Source organism: Toxotes jaculatrix, chromosome 16, assembly GCF_017976425.1.
Source record: "Toxotes jaculatrix isolate fToxJac2 chromosome 16, fToxJac2.pri, whole genome shotgun sequence".
NCBI lineage: Eukaryota > Metazoa > Chordata > Actinopteri > Toxotidae > Toxotes > Toxotes jaculatrix.
The window spans coordinates 14875150-14898137 of record NC_054409.1 but is presented as its reverse complement, the minus strand read 5'-3'; the positions used below and the strand labels follow the sequence as shown (position 1 = coordinate 14898137).

Genomic DNA, 22988 nt, shown 5'->3' with positions numbered 1-22988 from the left:
GTGTGCACGTGTGTGTGCATGCTCTGTGCTTCCCTTAGATATTCCTGTGCTTCTGTAAACAGGGTTCAGTGGTCAGCATTTTGCCTGAATAAGGCAGTGCTCCTCACGTTTTTGTCCTTGTTAACCCCTTCATTTCCCACCAAATTTTTTGTCTGCAGCCCTCTTCAAATAAACTGTGACCAAGCAAATGTGTGATTTAAAAAAAAAAAAAAAAAGCGACCAGCTGAGGGAAGGCCCCTTAAAGTTTCACATGACATCATCTATCCAGGATGTGACTGGAGGAGGCCAGACTCCTCTGAGGGTGACAGAGACTGATGGACAAGGACCTGATGTGTTTCTCCCTCCTCCTCCTCTTCCTCCTCCTTTTTCCCATCTTGGGTGGTTCTTGTAAGCAACCTCCACTCGCTCTCCAAGCATGAATACTTATGAAGCGCTGTGGTGAGAGGTGTAATATCAGGCCTGAGCTATCACAGTTCTCCAGACGAGTTTAAAGGAGGATTGCGGAGAAGAGAACTTCTGAGAGGGCCAAAGACCGCCACGAGACACACAAGACTACATCTTATTAACAGGTGAGTGACACTGCACCTCAAAGGCCACCAAATCTTAATCTGAATTTCCTTTTTTTTTCTTTTTTACATTTTATTGCTTTATTTTTCAGATCTTGTGTTATTAAGCTTTCCCTCAGCTCATTTTCCCATGAGTCTGAGCACATAGTTTTACGGTGTTATCAAATTCTTTTAGTAATGGTCTCGTTCCACTACATTACTATATTTGTACGTGTTTTTTGCCCCCACTGTGCTGCACCGAGCCAGTTGCTGAGAGACACTGAGGGGTACTTCAATAAGACAAACACATTTCTTTGCATGGCCGCTCAGCTTGTGTCTGTTAAGACTCGCACAACTGTTTATATTTGAATTACTGAACAGACTGCAAGCAGAGCAGATGCTGTCTTTATGCTGTGTTTGTGAGGTTTCCACATTATTTCATGTAAACAGTGGGGCAGAATTTGGATTGTTTAAATTATTCAGACATGTCCAGTCTTGATAAATGTTTAATTATAGAATCCAAGTTGTTCCATTTACATGTCAGAAAGGTGATGGTAGCCTTTTCAGTTGTATCACAACCCCAAGTGTGTTTATGGATGTTTACTCAGTGTCTTTCAGTTTGTTCAATGAAACATTCTCTCAGAAGTGAGCGTCTTAAATAGCTCTGTGTTTTCACATGATCCAAACAGATTTACTTAACTGACATGGAGTCAAAAACTGATGATGGACCAGCTGCATTGACCAGCGAAGAGCTGGCTGCTATTGAGGATGAAGAGGTTCTCAACAAGATGGTGAGTCCATGATTGATCTCTCACCATCATGTAAGGAAAATCTGGGACTCAGCTGACTAAAATCTCATCATATATAATCTAAACAATGTTTTAAGAGTAGTTTTTGCTGTTGGCTTCACTTCCCTTGTTTACATGTGAATGGGATGGGAAGAATTGTGTGTTTTTCTAAATTAAAGGAAATTGTAATACTGAATAAGAACTTGTGAAGATATCTGGCCAGTGCAAACTGTCTTTTTAATACTGTGTAGTTTTGTTTTTCTTCGTAATCTCTGGTTTTTAACATGTGGTTCGTCTTTTTTAGCTGGACAATGCCGCAGATTTTGAAGAGAGACGAAAGATTCGTTCTGCATTAAGGGACCTGCTCAAGAAAAAGAGCGGTAAACGCTGAGGGAAAGTTTTCCCTTGATACAAGAGTTAGCCACAAGTTGCTGCTGCGACATCTCTGTTACTCCTCTGATGCTTTCCTTGCTTTCTAAATTCTCCACCGTCTGTCATCAGATAAGCGGGAGCAGGAGCGAGGGTCGAGGCAGCAGGACCTGAGACAGCAGGGCCTGAGCAAAGGAGGGACAACGGGTGCAGCTGTTAGCATAGGCAGAGCATCCATGAACCAGCAGCCATCAACAAACAGTATGTCTGATTTGTAGAGCTACTCTCTGACACCCCTGATGCCCATGAATATATTCTACTTTACATTTTGCTGTTTTATCTGAATTATGTAAACTTCTTGTTGATATTCGTTTGATTCTCCTCATCTTTTAAGAACCAGCAGGCCAGACGTCTCCATCAGCCTCCACTCCCTTCAACAGGACAGCAGGCAGGTGAGTCACATTTCAGCAAGGCTGAGCATTTTTGTATGTTTGGGTACATTACTATAAAAGGATGATGAAAAAACACAAAGCCTCTAAAACAGATAAAGCCTTCATCCAAACCCAGATATTCCTATGAATTTAGCTTCTTTTTGCAACTTAATTACCTTTTTATTAAAATGATGTTTGGCCATGTTTGAAACCCATGTTGTAGCCACAGCCACCAAATGTTACAGTGTTTGTTAACCACATGGTAAGTCCTAATTTACTGTAGAAAATTCTGCTTCATGTGATGCCTCCACTGATGTGTGTCAGCATCAGGGTCTTCTAATGAGAGCCTGAAGTCTGCCAAGCAAAGTCTTCTTGTGTATTTAGTGACCTCATCCAACCCCTCCAAAAAAAACCAAACGTTCTTGTGCATAAGAATTTGCCAAGTTAAAAGATGACGTAAGCCATACTTTCTTAACATCCAGTGTGTATCTCTCTTTCCTCTCCTCAGTAATACCAGTCCCTCTGCAGCCTCAGCCCAGAAATGTCCCACTCCTGCAGCACCCAATGCTAAAAACGTCAAACAGATGCTTCTGGATTGGTGCAGGGCCAAAACAGAGCCATATGAGGTAAATATGCCCTGACTCTCTTTGTCTGTGAATTATTGCCCTTTGGAGCTATACTTAGCTCTGCCCCTTATGTCTCGTTTTTTGCCACTTTTTCTTCTAAACTGACTCCCCTCTGGTATGAAACAGGGGGTGGACATCCAGAACTTCTCCTCAAGTTGGAAAGACGGCATAGCCTTCTGTGCCTTGGTGCACCGGTTCTTCCCCGATGCGTTCGAGTACTCTATCCTCAACCCCAACAAGCCCAGGGAAAACTTCCAGCTGGCTTTCAGCACTGCAGAGTGAGTTCTCACTCCTTATTTGACAATGCAGATGTATCTTGTCTGGAAGAAGCTCCAGCTGTAAATTTCAGATAAGGACAAAGCGACTTTACAGTTTTGACAGCATACTTTCTGTGTCATGTCATTTGTCTCAAGTCGTTTTTCAGTGACACTCGCTCTCTGTTTGCAGGAGGCTGGCAGGCTGCCCCCCTCTGCTGGACGCTGATGATTTAGTCCGGATGAAAGAGCCCGACTGGAAGTGTGTGTACACATACATCCAGGAATTCTACCGCTGCCTGGTGGAGAAGGGCCTGGTCAAAACCAAAAAGAGGCTGTAGACTCTTGAGAAGCCAGACACCAGCTCACATGACTCAGTGTCATATCAGTTTGTACAGTTAAAACACACAGTATCACAAGATAATGTCAAAAAGATATGCACTTTTTTCAACTCTTTACATTTAGATTTGCCATGAGGGAAAAGGTTAAGTATTTGATGCGTCCAGCTGATGCACCATGTAAACGTGAATGCACAGTGCCTAACCTAGTATTTGTACTGGTTTGTGTGTTAGCAGGGACTTATGGGTATCTATGTGCTCTCAGTGGACAGCTGGTGCTGAGGATCAGTGCATTCCACTGAGATTACACATCTGCATTAATCCCAGTCAGAGCCACGGAGAATCTGGGAACAAATTTTTGAGGGCCTGACTGTGTGAGTACTAAAGACACATTTAATAAATATCCTTTCTATTATTATGTTGTTGTTATCTAACTAAAACTGATGGCTAAACTAAATGCTACAGGAAATATAAAATCATTTTATGCTGAAGCATAAATTAACAATCAGGAAAGTACCATAGAGGTTAGCAACAGAGACAGAATCATACTGAGCAACTGCTCATGTTTTATTTGAAACATTTCAACCAAGACTTTGTTATGACTGGTTTAGATTTCTGTTGAATGCGTGCAGGAGGTATACAGTTAAAGGGACACTTCACCTATTTTACACACAAAGTTCAGTTTACTACACGAGGATACCTATTGAATTGAACCTTTTGAAAACAGTCAAATAAAAGGTTGAAAGTGAATCCTCTGAGAGAACTGGGTGCACTTTTTTTGTGTTTGTATTTTCACTTTCTAGTTTCACACACTGTATCATGTTTTCATGATTGCATTAGATTTTAAAGGCGTCAGTGACATTGTGCTCGGCCCCAGCCAGCTGCAGCGCTCTCCACAGTGCCCAGCTGCTGTAAAGATATCACAGAGGGAGCACATAGGTAACCTTGCCAAAGTGAAATTTAGTTATTGGCATGCTGATCAATTCTCCTCATCAGTGACGCACTAATGCCAGATTAATGCGTCACCGATGGGACAGATGCTCGGTTATTTCTGGCTGGCTGCACTTTGGCAGTAGATTTTTTGTTTTGCCTCTCCTGCTCTGCCCGCCCCACCAGGTGCTCATATGTTATACCCAGAGAGAGAGAGAGAGAGAGAGAGAGAGAGAGAGAGAGAGAGAGAGAGAGAGAGAGAGAGAGAGAGAGAGAGAGGTGCACTGTGGGCGGGCGTGATGGGTCCGTGTACGGCCGGTGTGCAGGAGGTGCAGGCGGGATGCTGACCGAAAAGTGCAGAGCTGCTTCGTCCGACTGCGCTGCGCTATAGACAGAGATTGTATGATGAGGTACAAGCAGCTGCTGTATTGTTGTGCAAACATCAACATGCAAGAGTCCGGACACATCAAGCGCGACCGCCTCCTATCCTGACACCCCGGCGGCGCGGCAGTGTGCACCGTGACGGGGACGTCCGCTGTCCACGGTACCAACGGGTCGCATCCGTCCCGCAGGCTGGCCGTAAATCGATCTTGGTCTCGCCTGTATGTGACCGTCTTGTCGCGTTGTCTGGTGTGCGAGACAAAAGGAGACTGATGTTTTTCCCCTCTGTGAATTTGTGAGATCACCTTTGCGGTTCACCTTGGAAATTAAAAAAAATAAAAAAAAGGTAAGAGATGTTTTCACGGGATTTGTGGGATACAGCGGCCACTGCAGCTACGTGTTTTTGTTGATTTTGCATGTAAATATATGTTTTGTGGTGTGTTGTTCATGAGTCCAGGCTCGTACCTTTGTAGATTAATGGAGCTGTCATTCAGACTGGCAAGCTCATGGACTATGAAATGGGGGAAATGCCCACTTGTCCTGTGGTATTTAAGCTCTGAAAGTTGCATTTTCACTTTTAAAGTGGATTCAATCCAAACTCAAATGGTCTGCCATTGCTCTCCCCTCTCTTTTGGTAAATTACTACTGAATTTCTGAAATACAAAGAGATCCTAATTTACATGTCATTAATACTTAAAAAGAGGTGTTTCATTTCTGTGTGGGAGGGAACATAAACAAAATGGTGGGAGGCTCCTGTCCGCCTATCATGTCAGACATCCTCTAGCTTGTGACCTACAGTATCTGTTGACATTGTCTGATGTGCTCCATTATCTGCAGTTACGTGGCCCATCTCATGCCTTCGTTCCGACTGACCCCGGTTCCCAGTTTTCTAAGTGAGAGAATGAGATCAAATGGTAGTTGAACAGTGAGCAGTGAAGCACTTTACAATGTGATACTATCTATGCTCTGCTTTGTAAACAGGTCAGGGAGGTAATTAACATAGCTGAGTAACAAAGATGTAATCCAGGACAGGCGACCTAAGTTAGTTCCTCAGCCCCGTTGCCTGCTTGTGATAACATCGTCATCATCATCAGCGATCCCTGGGGAGCATGATGTGAACAATGTGCTTCCGCTCACTGTAGGCACATCCTTTGCTCATGTACCTGTGCACCAAGGTCCCTCTGCTAAAAATAGAGGTTTTGTGATCTAAGTGTAGACAGGCTGGAGACATTGTGAAAGGCCAAGAAAGTCACTTGGGTCATTGTTACACACACTGCAAGCTTCACGCTGCAAAAACTGGGTCGTGTTGTGTTATGATCAGTCACATGCCGCACGTTGCAGGGTGATGGATCGCATGCAGCAGAAACAAATCAGCACTGACCCCTGTGGGCCCAAAGTGCAACCAGGGCCCTGTGCGTTGTTTGGAGCCGGTCAAGGTTTACCTCCACAGCTCGCGATCCAGCAGTCACCGCTCATCAGCCCGTCAGGGGTTCTCAAGAAACCGACTGGGTTGAGCCCCGTCCAAGCTGCAGTAGCACCCATGAAAGTGACAGAACAAATACAGCCAGGGCACCTAAAGTCTGTGTCCACTCCAGCAACACTGACAAGCATAAGCAGGCCGAGACCAACCGCTCTTGGGACTAAAACTGCTCCAAAGCCGACCAGAATCTCAGTGGACCCCTCCAAGGAAATAGATTTGATCCCAGTTTGCATCCCGGGACCTCAGAGTACCAACATCCTGCCGCATTCCCCGACAGAGTCCTCCTTCCCTCTTCACAGTCCTCAGAGTCCCCACAGCCCTCAGTCTTACACCGGCCAGCCTTACCTGAGTCCCACTTCCAGCCTGTCCCAGCCCAACCTGAACCTACCCACCAGCCTCAGCCCTAAACCCAGCCTCAGCCCTCAGTCACAGAAGACCTCCTCACCTGGGAGCTCGACAAAGAGCCAGGTGCAGTCTGAGAAGCCAGGAGGAGAGAATAATGACTTCAGGTGAGAGAAACAGCAACACCTTTGTTAAAACATTTTTAAATGACCTAGCTTTTGTCGTTTCCAGCTTTTGGGAGTTTTAAATGGTTCTGTTCTCTACCACAGCCACCGTTGTTCCCTGTTATGTCTAAATACAGCTGCAGAAGCTGTCCCGCAGTCGGTGGCTGTAGGAAAGCTGATGTATGCCAGACAATGTCACATGAATCAAGGCTGCAAATTTCACAAAGAGCTTTATGAACCTGACAGAGTGACACAACCACATTTTGTTGGCACCCTTCCCAGAGGCATACTTCTGTTGCTTTCTTCCCCCATAAACAACAGCTGCTTGTAAAAACAGTACATTTGTTGAACTGTGCTTAAATGAAGGATAAAATATGTCAAAAGGTCTTCAGATGGCAGCAAGACACATTTCTTATCACCTAGATCACAGGTTGATGTAGACCATGTTGATGATTTTGCACTATTTTTTGATGATTTTAGCCCATTAACTACAAATCCCATATACTTTACATATAAAGTATGTGATGAGTGTATAAATTGAGCCAGAAAAAAAACTGCTAGAAAATAAGAAAGATTTGAGACAGAAATCTGAATGTTGCCATTTCTGAGATTGAAATGCTTCTGTTTAGCACAGATCGAAGAGTTTTTAGAACTGTCCATGTTCCAACTTATTAAAGTGTGACAATGATTGAACAAGTGAACAATTAACAAAAAGAAATCAATAATCAGAGACACATTTTCAATACATTGATGGATGGATTTATAAATGAATGTAAATTAATATTCATGTTATAGGCTCCCAAAATGAATAGAAACAAACAGCTGCCTGGAAGATAGAAAATTTCATGGTATGCTTTGGAAAATGGAGTAGAGGCAGTAGAGTGAATATACAGTTTGTAGCTGTTCTGCTTAAGCATGCAAAAACATTGGCATGGTCCTTTAAGTTAGCCTTTTGACCCTAGAAAAGAGGGCATGCAATGTTTTAAAACATGAATACAATAAAATAAGCTAAGTTGTTTGTAAAATAAGCTATTTTGACAACTGATCATTTGTTTGAGTCATTTTTTCCAGGCAAAAAAAAAATATTTTGCCAAATATTTGTGGGCTCCAGCTTCTCAAATGTGAGGATTGGCTGCTTTTCCTTATTTGATATGAAAGTAAACTGAATCTTGTTGAAGACCTCACCTTGGATTTTGGGAAACTGTGATGAACATTTTTTCTCTGTTTTCTTATGTTTTATAGACAAAACAATTTAAATGATTATTCAAACCCTAATTAGCTGTGTCTGAAATAGCTGGTAGCTCTGTTTTTAAGGACATTTAGATCCATCGCTTTCTCTTCCTCTCTTCTAGCACTCACCCATGCACACACAATACTTAGTCATCATAGAGGTACAAAGAGGTGCTTAATTGTGCTTATCTTTTTTTCTATATACAGAAACACTGATGAAAGCTATATCCCCGGGGATTACAGCACAGATTATGTCTTCTTTCACCCTACAGTATATAGTACTTCTAATGCAGCATTTCCACGGTTTCTATCGTTTGAAAGGGTGTATATTGTCACATGGAACGTGGGATCAGCTGTCCCGCCAGATGACATCACTTCTCTGTTTGGACCAAATGTTTCAGATGGGAGCGTTGACATGTTTATCATCGGGTAAGCAAGTATTTCTACCAGGCTCAGCGGTGCCAGAGAGACAGCCGTGAGTGCCCACTCAGTCATCTGTGCTCATTTTCATCCATCCCCTCCTGTTTACCCATCACTGTCCTCTTTCTTAATGTTTCATTTTCACTTGTCAGTGACATTTCTCTACTTTTTGGCACCTTCCAGACTCCAAGAAGTCAACTCCATGATAAACAAGAGGCTGAAGGATGTTCTTTTTTCCGACCAGTGGAGTGAGCTTTGCATGGACACACTCAGCCCTTATGGATATGTTTTGGTCTGTAAAAAGTTAAATGTGTCATTGCAGATTTCATTTTACTCATATCCTTTTTGGGTCATAAAATCTAAAGTTTGTTTGATTGATTTATTATTTTTCATCTATCCCATCTGTTTAGGTGGCGTCCCAGCGAATGCAGGGAGTGCTGCTGCTGGTTTTCTCTAAATTCTGCCATCTTCCTTTCCTCAGAGGTGTTCAGACAGAGAGTACACGCACAGGACTTGGGGGATATTGGGTACGTGCTACGCATGGAAGAGAGCTGCTATGAATCCTGCTCAGAGGTGTATTACTTTGGGAAATCAGCAGTGGGTTTGTGTCAGTGGGCTTCAGGAGGGACGGGATGGGGTGTTGAAAGGTAGAGTGTGCATGCGTGGGTGCATATGTCAGTGTGTGACCTTCCCGTGTGTGTTGATGTCAGCATCACCCCTGGCTGCTGCTGGTGCAGTCTCCTTCTCTTTGAGGTCAGTGCAGCAGCAGCAGGCTGTCTGGCTTTCTGGTTCTGTGATTCAGTAGCAGAGTGAAAAAAAACCACGACCTTGTCCCTGGACACAGATCTGGTTGATACGTGCCAGTGTTTTTTTAATCTTATTTTAAAGACGATATGCATAAGGGATCAGTTCACTGACTGTGTCCTCTCTTTGCCCTTTCCTCTCACTCTAAGGGGAATAAAGGGGGAGTCAGCGCGAGGATGACGGTGTTTGGCCACCCGGTGTGCTTTCTCAACTGTCACCTGCCAGCTCACATGAGGAACCTGGAGCAGCGGATGGAGGACTTTGAAAGCATCCTGCAGCAGCAGCAATTTGAGGGAGGGACAGCCACTGGTGTACTGGATCATGAGTGGGTGACATAAATTTTTACATAATTTTGACCACCTGTAAAAAGGTGCACGCCATCATTCTGCTTAATTAACAAAGAAATGTCCCACGAACACACATTCATTCATGAAAGTGTTTAGTTTAGTTTTCATTTACACCTGCATGTGTCAGGTATAAGTTGAGCTATAAATTGCCTCTATTCACCAATAATAAAGACATCTTAGGAGGTTATATTACATAATTAATCTTAAAAGTCTCACCATTTGATTTTTAATGCATCTTGAGTAAATGAAAATGTCCTAACTGTATTTTTTCCTGTCTGCAGCGTTGTGTTTTGGTTTGGAGATTTAAATTTCCGTATTGAAGACTACGACATCCATGTGGTGAAATGTGCCATCGACAGCAACAAGCTGCCTCTTCTGTGGGAGCGGGATCAGGTGAGGTGCCTTCAGCATTTTAAAACATTAACCCGTTCACACAGACAGATGGATTTTTCTGGAAGGCTTTACACCACCTGTTTATCTCTCAAACCTCAACCAACAGAGGGCGCTGTAGCTCAGTATGAACAAACATCACTTTCTGTCAGGCTGGTTGAGAATCACCCGGGAATGTGTGTCTGTTCTGTTTTATACCCTCACCACCACCACCACCCCCTCATTTGTCTACTTCACAGCTCAACATGGCTAAAAACACAGAGTCCATCCTGGAGGGCTTCATGGAGGGACCTCTCAAATTCCCACCTACTTATAAGTTTGATGTGGGCACGCATACGTACGACACCAGGTTTGTTCAGTTGCCTCCATCACAAACTTATTGTTATTGATTTTTCTACAGAGGAAATTGTTGTTGACCATTGTTTTGGCTTCATTTGTGTCAGCACGAAGAAGAGGAAACCTGCCTGGACGGATCGCATCCTCTGGCGCCTTCGACGCACCGGCTCCCCAGTTCCTACCCACAATGCGGCACTGCAGCGGGGTCTGACCTCATGGTTGGGTGGGGCAACTAAAGTGACACAGCACACATACCGAAGTCACATGGGCTACACCATCAGTGACCACAAGCCTGTTTCTGCCCTGTTTTCCCTTCATGTAAGACACTATTTTACACGTTTCCTCAATCACACTGAAAATAAATGTCTTAGTTACACTTCTCGTGTAGTTTTTTTAAAAATAGATTTATTTCTATGCCATGTTCTCTTTTCTTTTAGTTCCCTTTCAAGGTGGATATGCCTTTGGTGGAGCTGCAGGTAAACAAGGAGTGGTGTAAAGTCTCAGATGCTACAGTCAGATTCACTATTGCATCAACTTATCAGCGCAGCTCATGGGACTGGGTTGCAATATACAAGGTAATCCATTATTCAGCAAGCTAAAGATAAATTCTTACCATCAGTATGTACAACCATGGTCACCATTTCTTTCTGCACAGGTTGGATTCAGACATCATAAAGATTACCAGGCGTACGTGTGGGCCAAAGGAGAGCACACAACACAGGTGTGTCAGAAACTGAAATTTGCAAATGTGTTTTGTGCCACAGCTGAACTCACAGCTGATTTTTTTCCCCCCTCTCGCCAGGTGACGTTTCCAGAGGAAGATTTGCCAAGAGATGACTGTGAATACATTCTTGGTTACTACAGCAATAATATGAACAGTATTGTTGGATTGTCGACACCCGTTCAGGTAACACAAGTCAGATGGCAAACGGTTGCAGTTATGAGATCCTTATGAATGGCTATACACTACTTGGCCAAAACTATGTGGACATCCAGATATAAGATGGGCTTTGGGAAATTATGAGGGGAAGTTTTTTCTTTTTTTATTATTATTAACATGTAGATTAAGCGATTAATCAATAAAATAATGGCCAGATTATTTAATAATGAGAATTATCATTAACTGCAGCCCTACTGGTACTTTACTGTAGTATTCCATTTTATAGTACCTTTATACTTCTACTCTACCTATTTCAGAGGGAAATATTGTACATATACTCATCCTGCATACATCTGAGAAACTTTGCAGAATCCTATATATATACGATCAGTTAACAAAATATGATGCATTGCTATAGGCTAAACTGACAACCATATATAAAGTTGTTCAGATTAGCTCCACCTGCTTCAAAATGCTGATTTTGAACTCTGGACTTTTGTGTGTGCCCACATACTGTTGGTCATATAGTTTCCTTTTAGCACCTTTGCTCATGCAGTTATCTTCTCTTGAATGCTCCAACAGATCAAGATGCCAGTCCACAGCCCCACCGTGCATCGCTCTGACAGCTCTGATGTCAGCTCAGAAGATGACAGCACTCTTGTCCTTCTGGCTCCAAACTCCCGCAGCCCGAGCCCTAAAACCGGCAAACACCACCATCGCCATCGGCGTAGCCGCAGCCCCGTAGTTCCTGCTCTTTCCTCTAACCCCCTCCCCTCCCTGCAGGGTCTCAGCCTCTGTCCTCGCTCTAAAGAAGGCCAGGCGAGAAGCCGCTCACCCTGCTCTGCTGCTAAGAAGGAACGGCTGGTCTCTCCTGATACAATGCCGTCGCCTTCAATCAGCCCGCTCAGTCCTCGCAGCCCTGTGTCTCCTGGTAGTGGGGTGACTGCACCGGAGGCCCTGATCGCTGCCATCTTAGGTGAACACAGACCAGCTCAGGTTAGCCCCACAGGGGTCAAACAGATAGGGAAGGCAGGGGAAACAGACACTGCATAGAAATAAATATCAGTAGTTTAATGCAGGTACTGTACAAGGAGAACGGCAGCAATACCCATGCATTTAGAGTCTGATCTGACCCCACACTGTCACTGTGCTCGTAGAAGCAGCACATTTAATGACTCCTAATGTAGTTTGCAAACATTCCACATTGTAGCCCTGCAGTTTCTGAATCTACCATCATCTCATACACTACGTGTATCATGGAGTCAAAGACGTGACCAGGCTCCCGATGACAAGTGCTTTTATAGACTCATAAGCTATATCATACGTAAACAAACATATTGAATGTGAAACCAAAGTTAGAGTAAACCTGTGATGGATGTGACCAGTTATTATTGACGGCAGTATGGATCTGTGTAAACAGCCTTCCATCAAAATAAGGATCCTGGACAAGAAATATTGATGGTATCATAGTTCACAATGAAGAGAGAGTGTGTATGTGTATGTGTGTGTGTGTGTGTATGTGTGGTTTTGTGCAGGTCTATGTGTTAAATCATAAATGTGTGAAATGTGCATTTTGGACCTGAAGATGATTTAAAATTTTAACTCTATAGCTCTCGGTCTGTATTCATAAAATGAATCTCATGTATCCAAGAGCAGAGATAAAGCATTTTTACCACCGCAATCGGTCCGAAATCTACATGTGACCATGTGACTTGAACAGTAATCCTAGATCAATGCTCTTATTCTTAGCAGCTTTGTGAATACAGCCCCTGTTCTATAGAGCTCAGTGAATGGATGTTTAGACTAATGTGGTTGTTTTGCTTCAAGGAAAACACTGTTATTTATCTGTGTGAGTGTGCAAATAAAAAAAAAACCCAACAGAACAAGCAGAAAACTAAACTGAGAAAATGTTTATCGGATAAACACAACAAGAAGAATCTATTTGCGCTTACATGTGTGCAGAGGTGTGGACTCAAGTCACACAACAATTCAAGTTGAACTGGATGACTGGATGAATGGGAGGATTTTAGACTGGACCTCATGACTTAACTTGGACTTTTAGCCTTTTACCTTGAAATTACTTGATATCTGCCCCAAGCCAAAAGATAAAGAATTGTTTTTGTGGGTTTTTTTTCTTAAATTAACTTTAACTCACTTTTCCAGACAACAGAACTCACAGCTGTTTGAAAATTTTAAATGGCATTTAAGATGTGGGTTTGACTCAGGACCTCAGGATCAAAATCTGAGACTGAATTGTGACTTGTGACAAAAATGTGTCCCACTTTTGCATGTGTGTCTAACCTGCATGTAGTACTGCCGGGCTTAGTGTTGTCAAAAAGGAAGAAAAAAAGTCTATAAGTTGGAACTTTGATACAGGACAACAGCAGATGGAAAACAGACTGTCCGGCCTGAGATCATTCATAAGGTGATGATGCTTCACATTGACCCGAAAGCAAAGCAAAGGTCAATCACAAAGAATTTTTTTAGACATAGAAGATCTTGAGGTTTCTACAGAGACATGGATAAGTGTTCACAGCTTATGGTTTGCCCTGATGTTTGTAATCAAGATAATCACTTTTGGATTAGCAAGAGGATCTAAAACCAAAGATAGACACCAGGGAGGAGATGCAAAACAAGCTGCGCAGCCACAGAGGAATCATCCTCTGGGTATTAAGTTTTATCAGGTGGGCAGCCAAAAAATAAGGCATCTGATGTAGCAAAGTTTGGACTCACATCCTGGGCTCACTCTTTCTCTGTTTCTGATACTTTCATTTTATTTTTTAGGCCTCTACAAGTTCTTTAAATCCTTAAAATGAGTAAAAAAAACAAATATATCAAAACTCCTCTACAAGCTTCTAAAGAACCTTAAAATAGGTGAGGTATAGAATGTTTAACCTCTTCAGGCCCGTAAAAAGTCCCTCAAGTGAAATACCGATACTCGGCCTATGGAAATTCTTAAAATACCGGACACTTCATCCTCTAAGGCCCTCTAAAAATCCCTCAGATAACTGAAATATTTTATGCTTGTCCTGTTACAGTGCTCTAAAGCACATTAAGCCATGTGAAATACCTGATTCTTCGACCTGCTGAGGACTGAGAACGTACTTAAATTCAGGCAAATCCAGGAAGAACTAACATTTTTCTGCACCCTACGTTAATCTGTGATGAGGGGAAATGACACTGCTTCACTATAAGTGGTGATAAGACGCATACATAGTAGCAGGTAAGGTGCTCACACGATTTTGTTTGACATTATTTGTTTGTTTGTTTGCTTTTTTCTTCTTCTTTTTTTTAAATGTTATTTCACCGCAGGAACGTTTTGCCTTAAGCAGAACACGCCCTTTAGCACCACATGGTCTGAGCTCAACAACAACATTGGCTGCAGAGAAATCACTTGAAGGGTCTGAAGAAGTTGCTCAGGCGGATAAATAGAGGTGTCCGACCCGCTTTACGTTTCATACGGGGAGCCGAAGCTTCAAGCAGTGTCTTGTGTGTATGCGTGTGTGAGTGTGTGTGTGAGTGTGTGTGAACAGGAGACCTGTGCGAAGGCTGTAAAAAAAAAAAACCTGTCCGGCTTCTGAACTGTAAGAGCAGACAGGTCTCTGTGTCTGAGCAGCTAGCTGGTTAGCTAACAGCGCGTTAATTGACTAAGATGAACGTCCATCTGAACGGCATCCACAATGACTCCTTCATTGATGAAGACTGCTTCCTCTTCACTTCTGAATCAGTCGGAGAAGGACACCCCGGTAAGTTTGCCTGTCTGTCGACGTAGCTGACCACCATAATTAGCCTGTTAGCATCATGTTAGCCGCTCAAATAAGGTCGTGTGGCTTGTTACTGTTAGCTTGGCGTGTTGTTGTCTGTCAGCCGGTCACTAAGTAGCCTGTTCATCCTCTCCGTACCTCTGTCAACACACTTAAAACTGGCTCCACACATAATGTCCAAGTCGCCAACATGTAATTCACACCATAGAGAACAACAGACCAGATATAGGCTGGGGAACAAACAGGGTTTGGTGTTAATTTGGAGGGTCGCGACTGCATGCTAACAACACGATAGCTAGCTGTTAAAGCTAACCTCACGTTATTTAGGACTGTTGGTGCCTGTCAATCATGTGGCTCCACACGTTTTTTTTGTACATTAAGTTACATGTCTACATCTAATTGTACTGTACTGTGGATGCAGCTGCTAAAAACCAGAAACACAGCTATGCTAATGCGTGTCATTTTTTTGACAGTTAAGTCAGACAAGATAGATATTGCATCATTACAGTACCATTTGGTTAGATCAGACATGTGCTCAGGAGAAGGTTTGTTTGATTATTTAAAAAAATGTCCCAAGTTACTTTGGAAAACCTCAACTAAACATATGAGATTGCTTTCGTATGTTATTTATTAAACAGCCGGGTGGTGACTATAAAATAGTAAAAAAAAAAAAACTTTGAATCCTTTATTTCCAGATGGATAGTATAACAAGTTTTGTGCTTACAGTGTGCACCTTGACATAGAAAGTGCAAGTCACCTGTAATGTATATTCAAATGGCAGTTTATTAGGTACACCATACTGAAAACTTAATTCAGCCTACACTGCTCAGTCTGTGTTGCAGCTGTTTGGTTCCACTTTATGGTCATTTCGGAGGCTGTAGTTTGGGTCAGTGTCAGAGAAGACATGCCTCCAGAATGACCACAAACACCTTTGTAAAAGTTTGAACAAAAGCATTATAACCCATATGAAGGCAGGACTTATTACAGAGCTGTTGAACAAGACTCTGTTAGACTTAGCTAGGTGATCCTAATACTCTGCCATCTGACTGTCCATCTGTAACATACATTTTAATTGCAGACCTGTTCAGCAGCTTGTCGTACAAAACACTGCAGTTTGCAGTCTTACAGTGGGGCAGTGGGGGCAGCTCTATTGAAACAGATAATAGGCTTACCAGTGCTCCTAAATATAGGTACTGCAGGGGCTGCTGCTCAGGCTGTGGGTGTGAAGTAGTCACATCCACACACTTTGTAGTTGCAGGACAGTAGAAGCACCTACAGAGATCTCTACAAACGATACCTTTCAAAGTGTTTCTTTATATTGTGCATTTATGGCAGGCAAACAAAATATTCGGGACACATCCGAACAGCTTCAGCCATCCTTGGAATGCTGTCACACCAGTCCTGATTTGTGTGTGCGGGGGAATAATTACAGAATATTTCAGGGAGGTAGAGCCTCCCTGAAAGTTGTGATCATTACTGTTTGTACGTCAGTAACCATCAGATCTATGGGCGTCCATGAGATGGTTGTCTGTACCATTATGGATACCCTAATAGACTACATGAGTTAAGGGCAGCCTAATGTATATTTATCTGGATGTAGGTCCAGACTACAGCAAAGGCACAAGAAAAAGCCTTTCTCTGGTTGTGTGTTTTAGGTTCACTGAAACTCCAGTAGGTGCCACAAAAAGTCAGTGTCCAGATGTAATTCTGTCTTAAACTAAGGGATCACCAGTGACTATGCTGTATATAATCACTTCTAGAAGCCATTATCACATTTGGAAAGCTTTTCCTGCGGATGTGTTGAGTTTATATTCATTTTTTAACACATAATCACCTTCATTGTGACTATGCTGTTATGTTACTGTGAGAATGTTTTTTCTGTGCTTTTTTCCCATGTACTTTGTTAAATCAGTTCAGACTCACAGCAGAAACTATGGTTTTAGCTTTAAAGACTTGTTTTAAAACACCAATGATTTAAAAATGCTGCACTGGTTAGAAAGGGCAACTATGCTCTACACACATGACCTGGATAAATATGCCCTTGCTGCTGCAGTGGAATGAGTGTAACATCAATGTGTTCTTGTTTGTAAGGAGACCATCCAGTGAAACAGGCAGGGTTTATTTTAGCCAACGTAACACCTCAGTAACCAGGAATTTAAACTAATTCTAAATATTTTTTGTTAATGTTTTTAGTGTTGTTTAGTGTGTGCATATTTATTCATAAACAGAACTGAGGCATTTCCATGAAGTATTTTATGTATGTTCACAAGAATTCAAAATTTTACTCCACAGATAAGATCTGTGATCAAATCAGCGATGCTGTGTTGGATGCACACCTCAAACAAGACCCTGATGCCAAAGTAGCATGTGGTAAGTCTTTGGACAGCAAAGCATGTCGATAGAGGCTGTCATATCAGTATTAATTGTTGAAATTTGTATGTGCAAGATGAGGCATGTAGCAAAGCAGTGCTGGGGAACTAAAAGTCCCCTTTGCACATTTTATAGTGTTCTCTGGTTTCATGAAACGGCCATGTGTAGCATACCCATAGAGATGTATGTGATGAATTGCAGTTCTTCAGTAGACTGGATGTTTAGATTGCAAATTAGCTACATTTGGTGTTTGCCTGTGGGTTTTACCTCAGCCTCAGGATATTTGTTTACTGCATTATTCACTCACTGTGTCCTCAGAGACTGTTGCTAAGACGGGGATGATCCTGCTGGCCGGGGAGATCACCTCAAGGGCCAACGTTGACTACCAGAAGATTGTCAGAGAGGCAATAAAGCACATCGGCTATGACGACTCCTCCAAAGGTACGGTGATGAAAGTTGATTGCTGTGGTTGAGATTCATGCAGTTAAAGCTTCTTTCTTAATTACAACTGTTTTAGAAGACTGTTGGATGTGAGTAATGACCTGAGTAGTGTCAGTATTGACTTTCACATATAGTAAATGAATGATTTTTGACACAGTCTAAGTGGCTGATTGCCTAAAACCAATTAGTTTACCTGTTCAGGAGGCGGCAAAAGCTATGTACCTTTCCTAGGTGATGTCTTGTCCCTCAGGCTGAGCTGTAGGGATTCTTAGAAAAACGTCTAACCTTTCAGTTACACTACTACTACTGTAGCTGCCTTGGCTGAATGAAGGAGTAAATCTACTCCACCTTACTTACTATCCCTACTGTGAATGAGACAAATCCAGACAGACCTGTTGCATGCTGTTTGTTCACACGTGATGATTCAAATTTAGTTCGACAAGCGGCAGAGAGCTTTTAGATTAAGGTGCATGGTGTATTTGAAGGAGGCTCAGTGGTGAGCGTTGACATGTAAAATAGTTTAATGAGGCTCAGTTGTCTTGTTCTACAGGCTTCGACTATAAGACCTGCAATGTGCTGGTGGCTTTGGAGCAGCAGTCCCCTGACATTGCTCAGGGTGTTCACCTGGATCGAAAAGAAGAGGACGTGGGAGCCGGTGACCAGGTCAGAGGGTTCTTTTATGTTGATGTTTGGTCCACAGCTGCGCAACTGGAGCCAGAAATGTGGTGGTAATGTAGTTTGTGATGTTTTTTTTTTTGCCCTCTGTTCATGCTGTGATTTGCGGCTGCACCTCTGACAGGGTCTGATGTTTGGATATGCCACTGATGAGACAGAGGAGTGTATGCCCCTCACTATCGTCCTGGCCCACAAGCTCAATGCCAAGATGGCTGAATTACGCCGGAATGGAACCTTGCCATGGCTCCGACCCGATTCCAAAACTCAGGTGAGACGAGGAATTGGAGTCGGTTTGTCCAACTTTAAGTCCAAAAACCAAAGCTACACCATTTACAGTGACATAAAACAGTTGATCCCTACACATGAGATGCTAAAACCAGTGAATGTTGGGCTGAATTTCCTGTTTTTTCTCTGTTTCTCTTTACACTTGACATTTTAAGTTTTGGAGTAATTGAAGTAAACGTTAGGCAGTGACATCCTCACATCAAATATGAGACTAAGGCTTGGGAGTATATCAGAATCACTTTAGGAAAAACTAGACATTATTTACATATTATTATTTGTTTACATTACTTAAAGCAAGTGTGTGTTTCTGCTGTTCTGTGTATAGTTGTGAAAACGGTTCTCAGACAGTAAATGCTTTCATCCTGTTTACTTTTTTAAATTCATTGTTTTTGTTTTTTTTTCCCCTCAGGTGACCGTTCAGTACAGGCAGGACCGAGGTGCCATGGTGCCGTTGCGTGTCCACACCATTGTGGTGTCTGTGCAGCACGATGAGGGTGTCAGTCTGGACGAGATGCGACGCTGTCTGAAGGAGCAGGTGGTGAAAGCCGTGGTTCCCAGTGGGTACCTCGATGATGACACCATATACCACCTGCAGCCTAGTGGCCGCTTTGTCATTGGAGGACCACAAGTGAGACGAGAGCTTCATTAAAATCTGTCTTTGTCTCAAATGTTCATGAACCTCAGAGTCCTGTAGATAATGTGCCTGCTCCTTTCTAAAGGGTGATGCTGGTCTGACGGGGCGTAAGATCATTGTCGATACTTATGGTGGTTGGGGGGCTCATGGAGGCGGAGCGTTTTCTGGGAAGGACTACACAAAGGTAGACCGCTCTGCTGCCTATGCTGCCCGCTGGGTGGCCAAATCGCTGGTAAAAGCTGGGCTCTGCAAGCGTGTGTTGGTCCAGGTGAGTAGACAGTGTGACGCAGTGTTAAAGTGATACTACGCCCCAAATCTGTGAATTGGTATCAAAGACTCAAACACCTGTAGACCTGAATGTGATACTGTTAAGTAAACGAATGACTTTATTTTGTTTGCTTTCAGCTAATTTTTGAGTCTGGTATTGATATTTAATAGTTTAAAAAAAAGTCCAAAAACAGTATTATCAGCCGATATATTTCTACTTACACAAAGACATAATTTTTGATAAAGGTCCCTTGAGTTGGGCAGTTAAAGAATTGCAACCAAGATAAGTACTGAGCAGAACATTTTACAGTTAAAACATACAAACAAGACTCTCAGTGCTCTTATGTGGATAAACTATGTAATGTTTCTGTCTTTGGTGTAGCTTCTCTGAAGAATGTCTTTCCTGTCTTGGCCAAAGTTTTTAATTTTTGCATAATCATTGACGACTGTTTTAGGTATCCTATGCTATTGGAGTTGCCCACCCCCTCTCTGTCTCCATCTTCCACTATGGGACCTCCCAGAGGAGCGAGAAGGAGCTGTTGGACATCGTGAAGAAAAACTTTGACCTCCGTCCAGGGGTGATCGTAAGGTATGGTGTGGTGTCTAATTTCAGATTCTTGCTAACAAACATGTAATTAAAATCCTCACTATACACATTTTACTCATGTTGCAGGTTTTGATTAATTATCTTTTTTTTTTTTTTATTGTTATTATTTCTGCCTCAGGGAGCTTGACCTGAAGAAGCCCATCTACCAGCGCACAGCAGTTTATGGTCACTTTGGTCGGGATGTCTTTTCATGGGAGGTGCCCAAGAAGCTGAAATACTGAACCCCGCTTCTAATCTCCCAGCGGGCCTTAGGTGTATTACAGATAAACGTGTGTGTTTGTCTATTTTCCTCCTCCCCCCTCCTCTTTCTCCTCTTCCTTTCCCTTTTTCCTCACACACACAGCCACATCACCACAGCCACTACTACATGAAAACATGTCCTTTCCCCACCTGTTGGTGTTATACACATCCTTGAAGAGATAACCAAAAAAAAAAAAATATGCGTACAGATTTAAGCAGCGCTGCCAGCTTTTAGTCATCTTTGTTCTGGCGGCTCACCTCACTTTTTTTTTTTTTTTTTTTTTGCATGATTAACAGTCGTCTAGTTTCCTGACATTGATAGGTATTATTGACAGTTAATATTAAAACCACATTTATGACAGTTTTCCCACAGGACCACGTGCATATTTACCAGTAATGAAGACATTTCTTGTATTCCTCAGCTTTTTAATTCAGTGTCTCACTGCGGCTTAGTTGTAGAAATAATCAGTGATTGCCATCCTCTATTGCTCTCTCCTTAATGGCAACATGTCATTCCCAGTTTCACCTGACTTTGTTGGGTTAATAGCCATTTAGAGTAACATCAGCTCTGCTCCCCTCACAGCACACACACACTCAGTTTTTAGAAATTTTAATGGCACAAATGGGGGTCAAACACTTGTCGAGTGGAATAAAATCTGCTATTTTTTTTTTGTTTTCTTCGTGCTGTCCCTTCAGGCCATGTTTTTCTGACGTTTTACAGAGAAGTCAGAAGCTGCTAATGACCTTGTGGTTATGTTGGGCTGCACCATGAAATCACTCCATTTTTGTTATTTATTATGTTGATTTAAATGTCATGTTAATGTTTCAGATGATGTTAAACGTGTCAATGTTCTACTGGCCAAGATAAAGGTGCGGTACAGTAGTCACCCTTCCTTAGGTTGACTCTGGGTGTAGCTACAGAGAAACCCAGGCTCAGTCATCTCTGGACAGGGGCTGCCTTTATCCTGTGGCAACACTGTACTTGAAATGATTTGTATAATGGCGTTTGACTATTGTGGGACCTAACACTTTGACAAGCGAGGAAGGACAACTGAATAGTGAGTGCCACAATTTACTGTATTTAAAAATTCTTTTTCGCTTAGTTGCGAATGTTTAGAGTCCTGTTACCTTCAGTCACACTTGCACGTAATAGAAAAAGTGGACTGGTATGGAAGAACATGAAAAACAGAGGCACAGACAAACCAGGACAAAGTGATAACAGGCAGTGCACAGTCAGCTTAGTGAATGTAAGACATTACTGCTCTTCTCAGCAGAGTTAGTTTTGTATGAATGAGAACAGGGGATTAGATATGTAACTTTATGCTTGTGGAGTTTGAATCTTCCACTGGAATTGCACAGCACACAAACTCTTGGAAGTTATCCAAAATGGAAAAGGCTTCTGTTTGCAGTGTTACATTCACAGTCGTTCCCAAAATGAATGGTGATCTCGCAGCAGAAGCTTTTCTTTTAATTTATTTATTTATTTGTTTTTAATAATGTAGTCATACTTTACACAATCCCCTGAGGGTCATTGGATGTCACCATTCAGAATTTTCCTGCCTTTGTCCTACTTTCCTCTTACTTTGCAGGAAATGTAGATAAGGTGTGGACAGAAATGTGCCAGAGATCCTGTCCAGGTTTGAACCCCAAGATGTTGTGAATACACAGTATTTGCCTTTGAATGCTTCCTCAGTTGCCCTGTTCCATGACTTTATTCCTGAATGTGTACGAATGTGTATACGCAATATAGTTGCAGAATTGAGGCTAAGCCAGCTGTTAACGAGAGTGAGATTATTATTCACTTTTAAAATCACCACAGTCGAGCCCTGGTCTGAGCTGTGTGCACAGTAATTGTTTAGAAATATCTTCATCATGTAGCTAGGTGACACTGTGTCCTCATAAATGACATTGAAATTAAGATTTATTTTTTATTTATTTTTTTTTTTTGTCCTACTCAGAAAACACTATCTTGTCCTCGTTCTCTGGCGTCACCTTGTGGTTCCCTGAGTGTACTACAGAGAAACCTCAGATGGGATCCACAGGGAGGCGCTGCAGGAGCAGTTTAAATTGATGTGTGTGTTCATCTGGTGAAATTTCTTTCAGTCAACCTCTAAAAGATTTTTTTTTTTAATAATATCTTTGAATCGTTTAGCTCTTCCACAGATGAGACAAATGCTTGGTTGGTGTTGTACAGAGAAACCAGCCTGTTTACATGGTCTCCTGTGGATGGGGGCTTTGAGGAGCATTTTATTTTGTCTCTGTTAAATTTTTTTTTTTTTTTTTTTTTTTAAACGATTGGAAGTGAGTCTGTCAGTGTGGTTGCTGAATGTGTAAAAGTGCCTTTTCTAATTTTCTGCAGTGCCCCTTTCCCCTGCCCCCAAATATCTAGCTCCTTACCTATTGACCCCACCCTCCCAGTTCCTACCCTGAGGCTGCAAAATTTCCCTCTTCAATAATTCACACTGAGGAGTCTGATTTGTTGTTGAGTTTTTCTTTTAAACCCTTCAAATAAACTGCACGCTTGCTTGTGCTTATGAGCTGTGCTTTTGGCTATTTATTTAGTATCATAAAGCAGCTTTATTTCAAGTTAATGCTGTATTTTCTATTCAGCCTTAGAGCATGAAGATTGATTTTCATTACCGTCAGGTCT

The 22988-nt window shown here is 42.3% G+C and overlaps 3 protein-coding genes across 3 annotated transcripts; all 3 read left to right on the top strand.

The window, feature by feature from the left end:
- The first annotated feature begins 300 nt into the window (after positions 1 to 300).
- Positions 301 to 4082, top strand: smtna (smoothelin a). The gene is made up of 8 exons (XM_041059190.1): positions 301 to 569; positions 1235 to 1336; positions 1638 to 1713; positions 1835 to 1963; positions 2097 to 2154; positions 2642 to 2759; positions 2886 to 3037; positions 3207 to 4082. The coding sequence occupies exons 2-8, from the start codon at positions 1250 to 1252 to the stop codon at positions 3352 to 3354; spliced, it is 768 nt and encodes a 255-aa protein (XP_040915124.1). The 5' UTR covers positions 301 to 569; positions 1235 to 1249; the 3' UTR covers positions 3355 to 4082.
- Positions 4083 to 5971: 1889 nt separating this feature from the next.
- Positions 5972 to 12778, top strand: LOC121195572 (inositol polyphosphate 5-phosphatase K). The gene is made up of 12 exons (XM_041059124.1): positions 5972 to 6651; positions 8200 to 8307; positions 8482 to 8590; positions 8709 to 8825; positions 9252 to 9427; positions 9731 to 9842; positions 10079 to 10188; positions 10283 to 10493; positions 10613 to 10750; positions 10831 to 10896; positions 10978 to 11082; positions 11638 to 12778. Exons 1-12 carry the CDS (start codon positions 6008 to 6010, stop codon positions 12106 to 12108), a joined length of 2367 nt encoding a protein of 788 aa, XP_040915058.1. The 5' UTR covers positions 5972 to 6007; the 3' UTR covers positions 12109 to 12778.
- Positions 12779 to 14407: 1629 nt separating this feature from the next.
- Positions 14408 to 22881, top strand: mat2aa (methionine adenosyltransferase II, alpha a). Its single transcript, XM_041059058.1, has 9 exons — positions 14408 to 14801; positions 17112 to 17189; positions 17508 to 17630; positions 18181 to 18293; positions 18430 to 18573; positions 19000 to 19218; positions 19310 to 19492; positions 19947 to 20080; positions 20217 to 22881. The coding sequence occupies exons 1-9, from the start codon at positions 14708 to 14710 to the stop codon at positions 20317 to 20319; spliced, it is 1191 nt and encodes a 396-aa protein (XP_040914992.1). The 5' UTR covers positions 14408 to 14707; the 3' UTR covers positions 20320 to 22881.
- Positions 22882 to 22988: the final 107 nt, after the last annotated feature.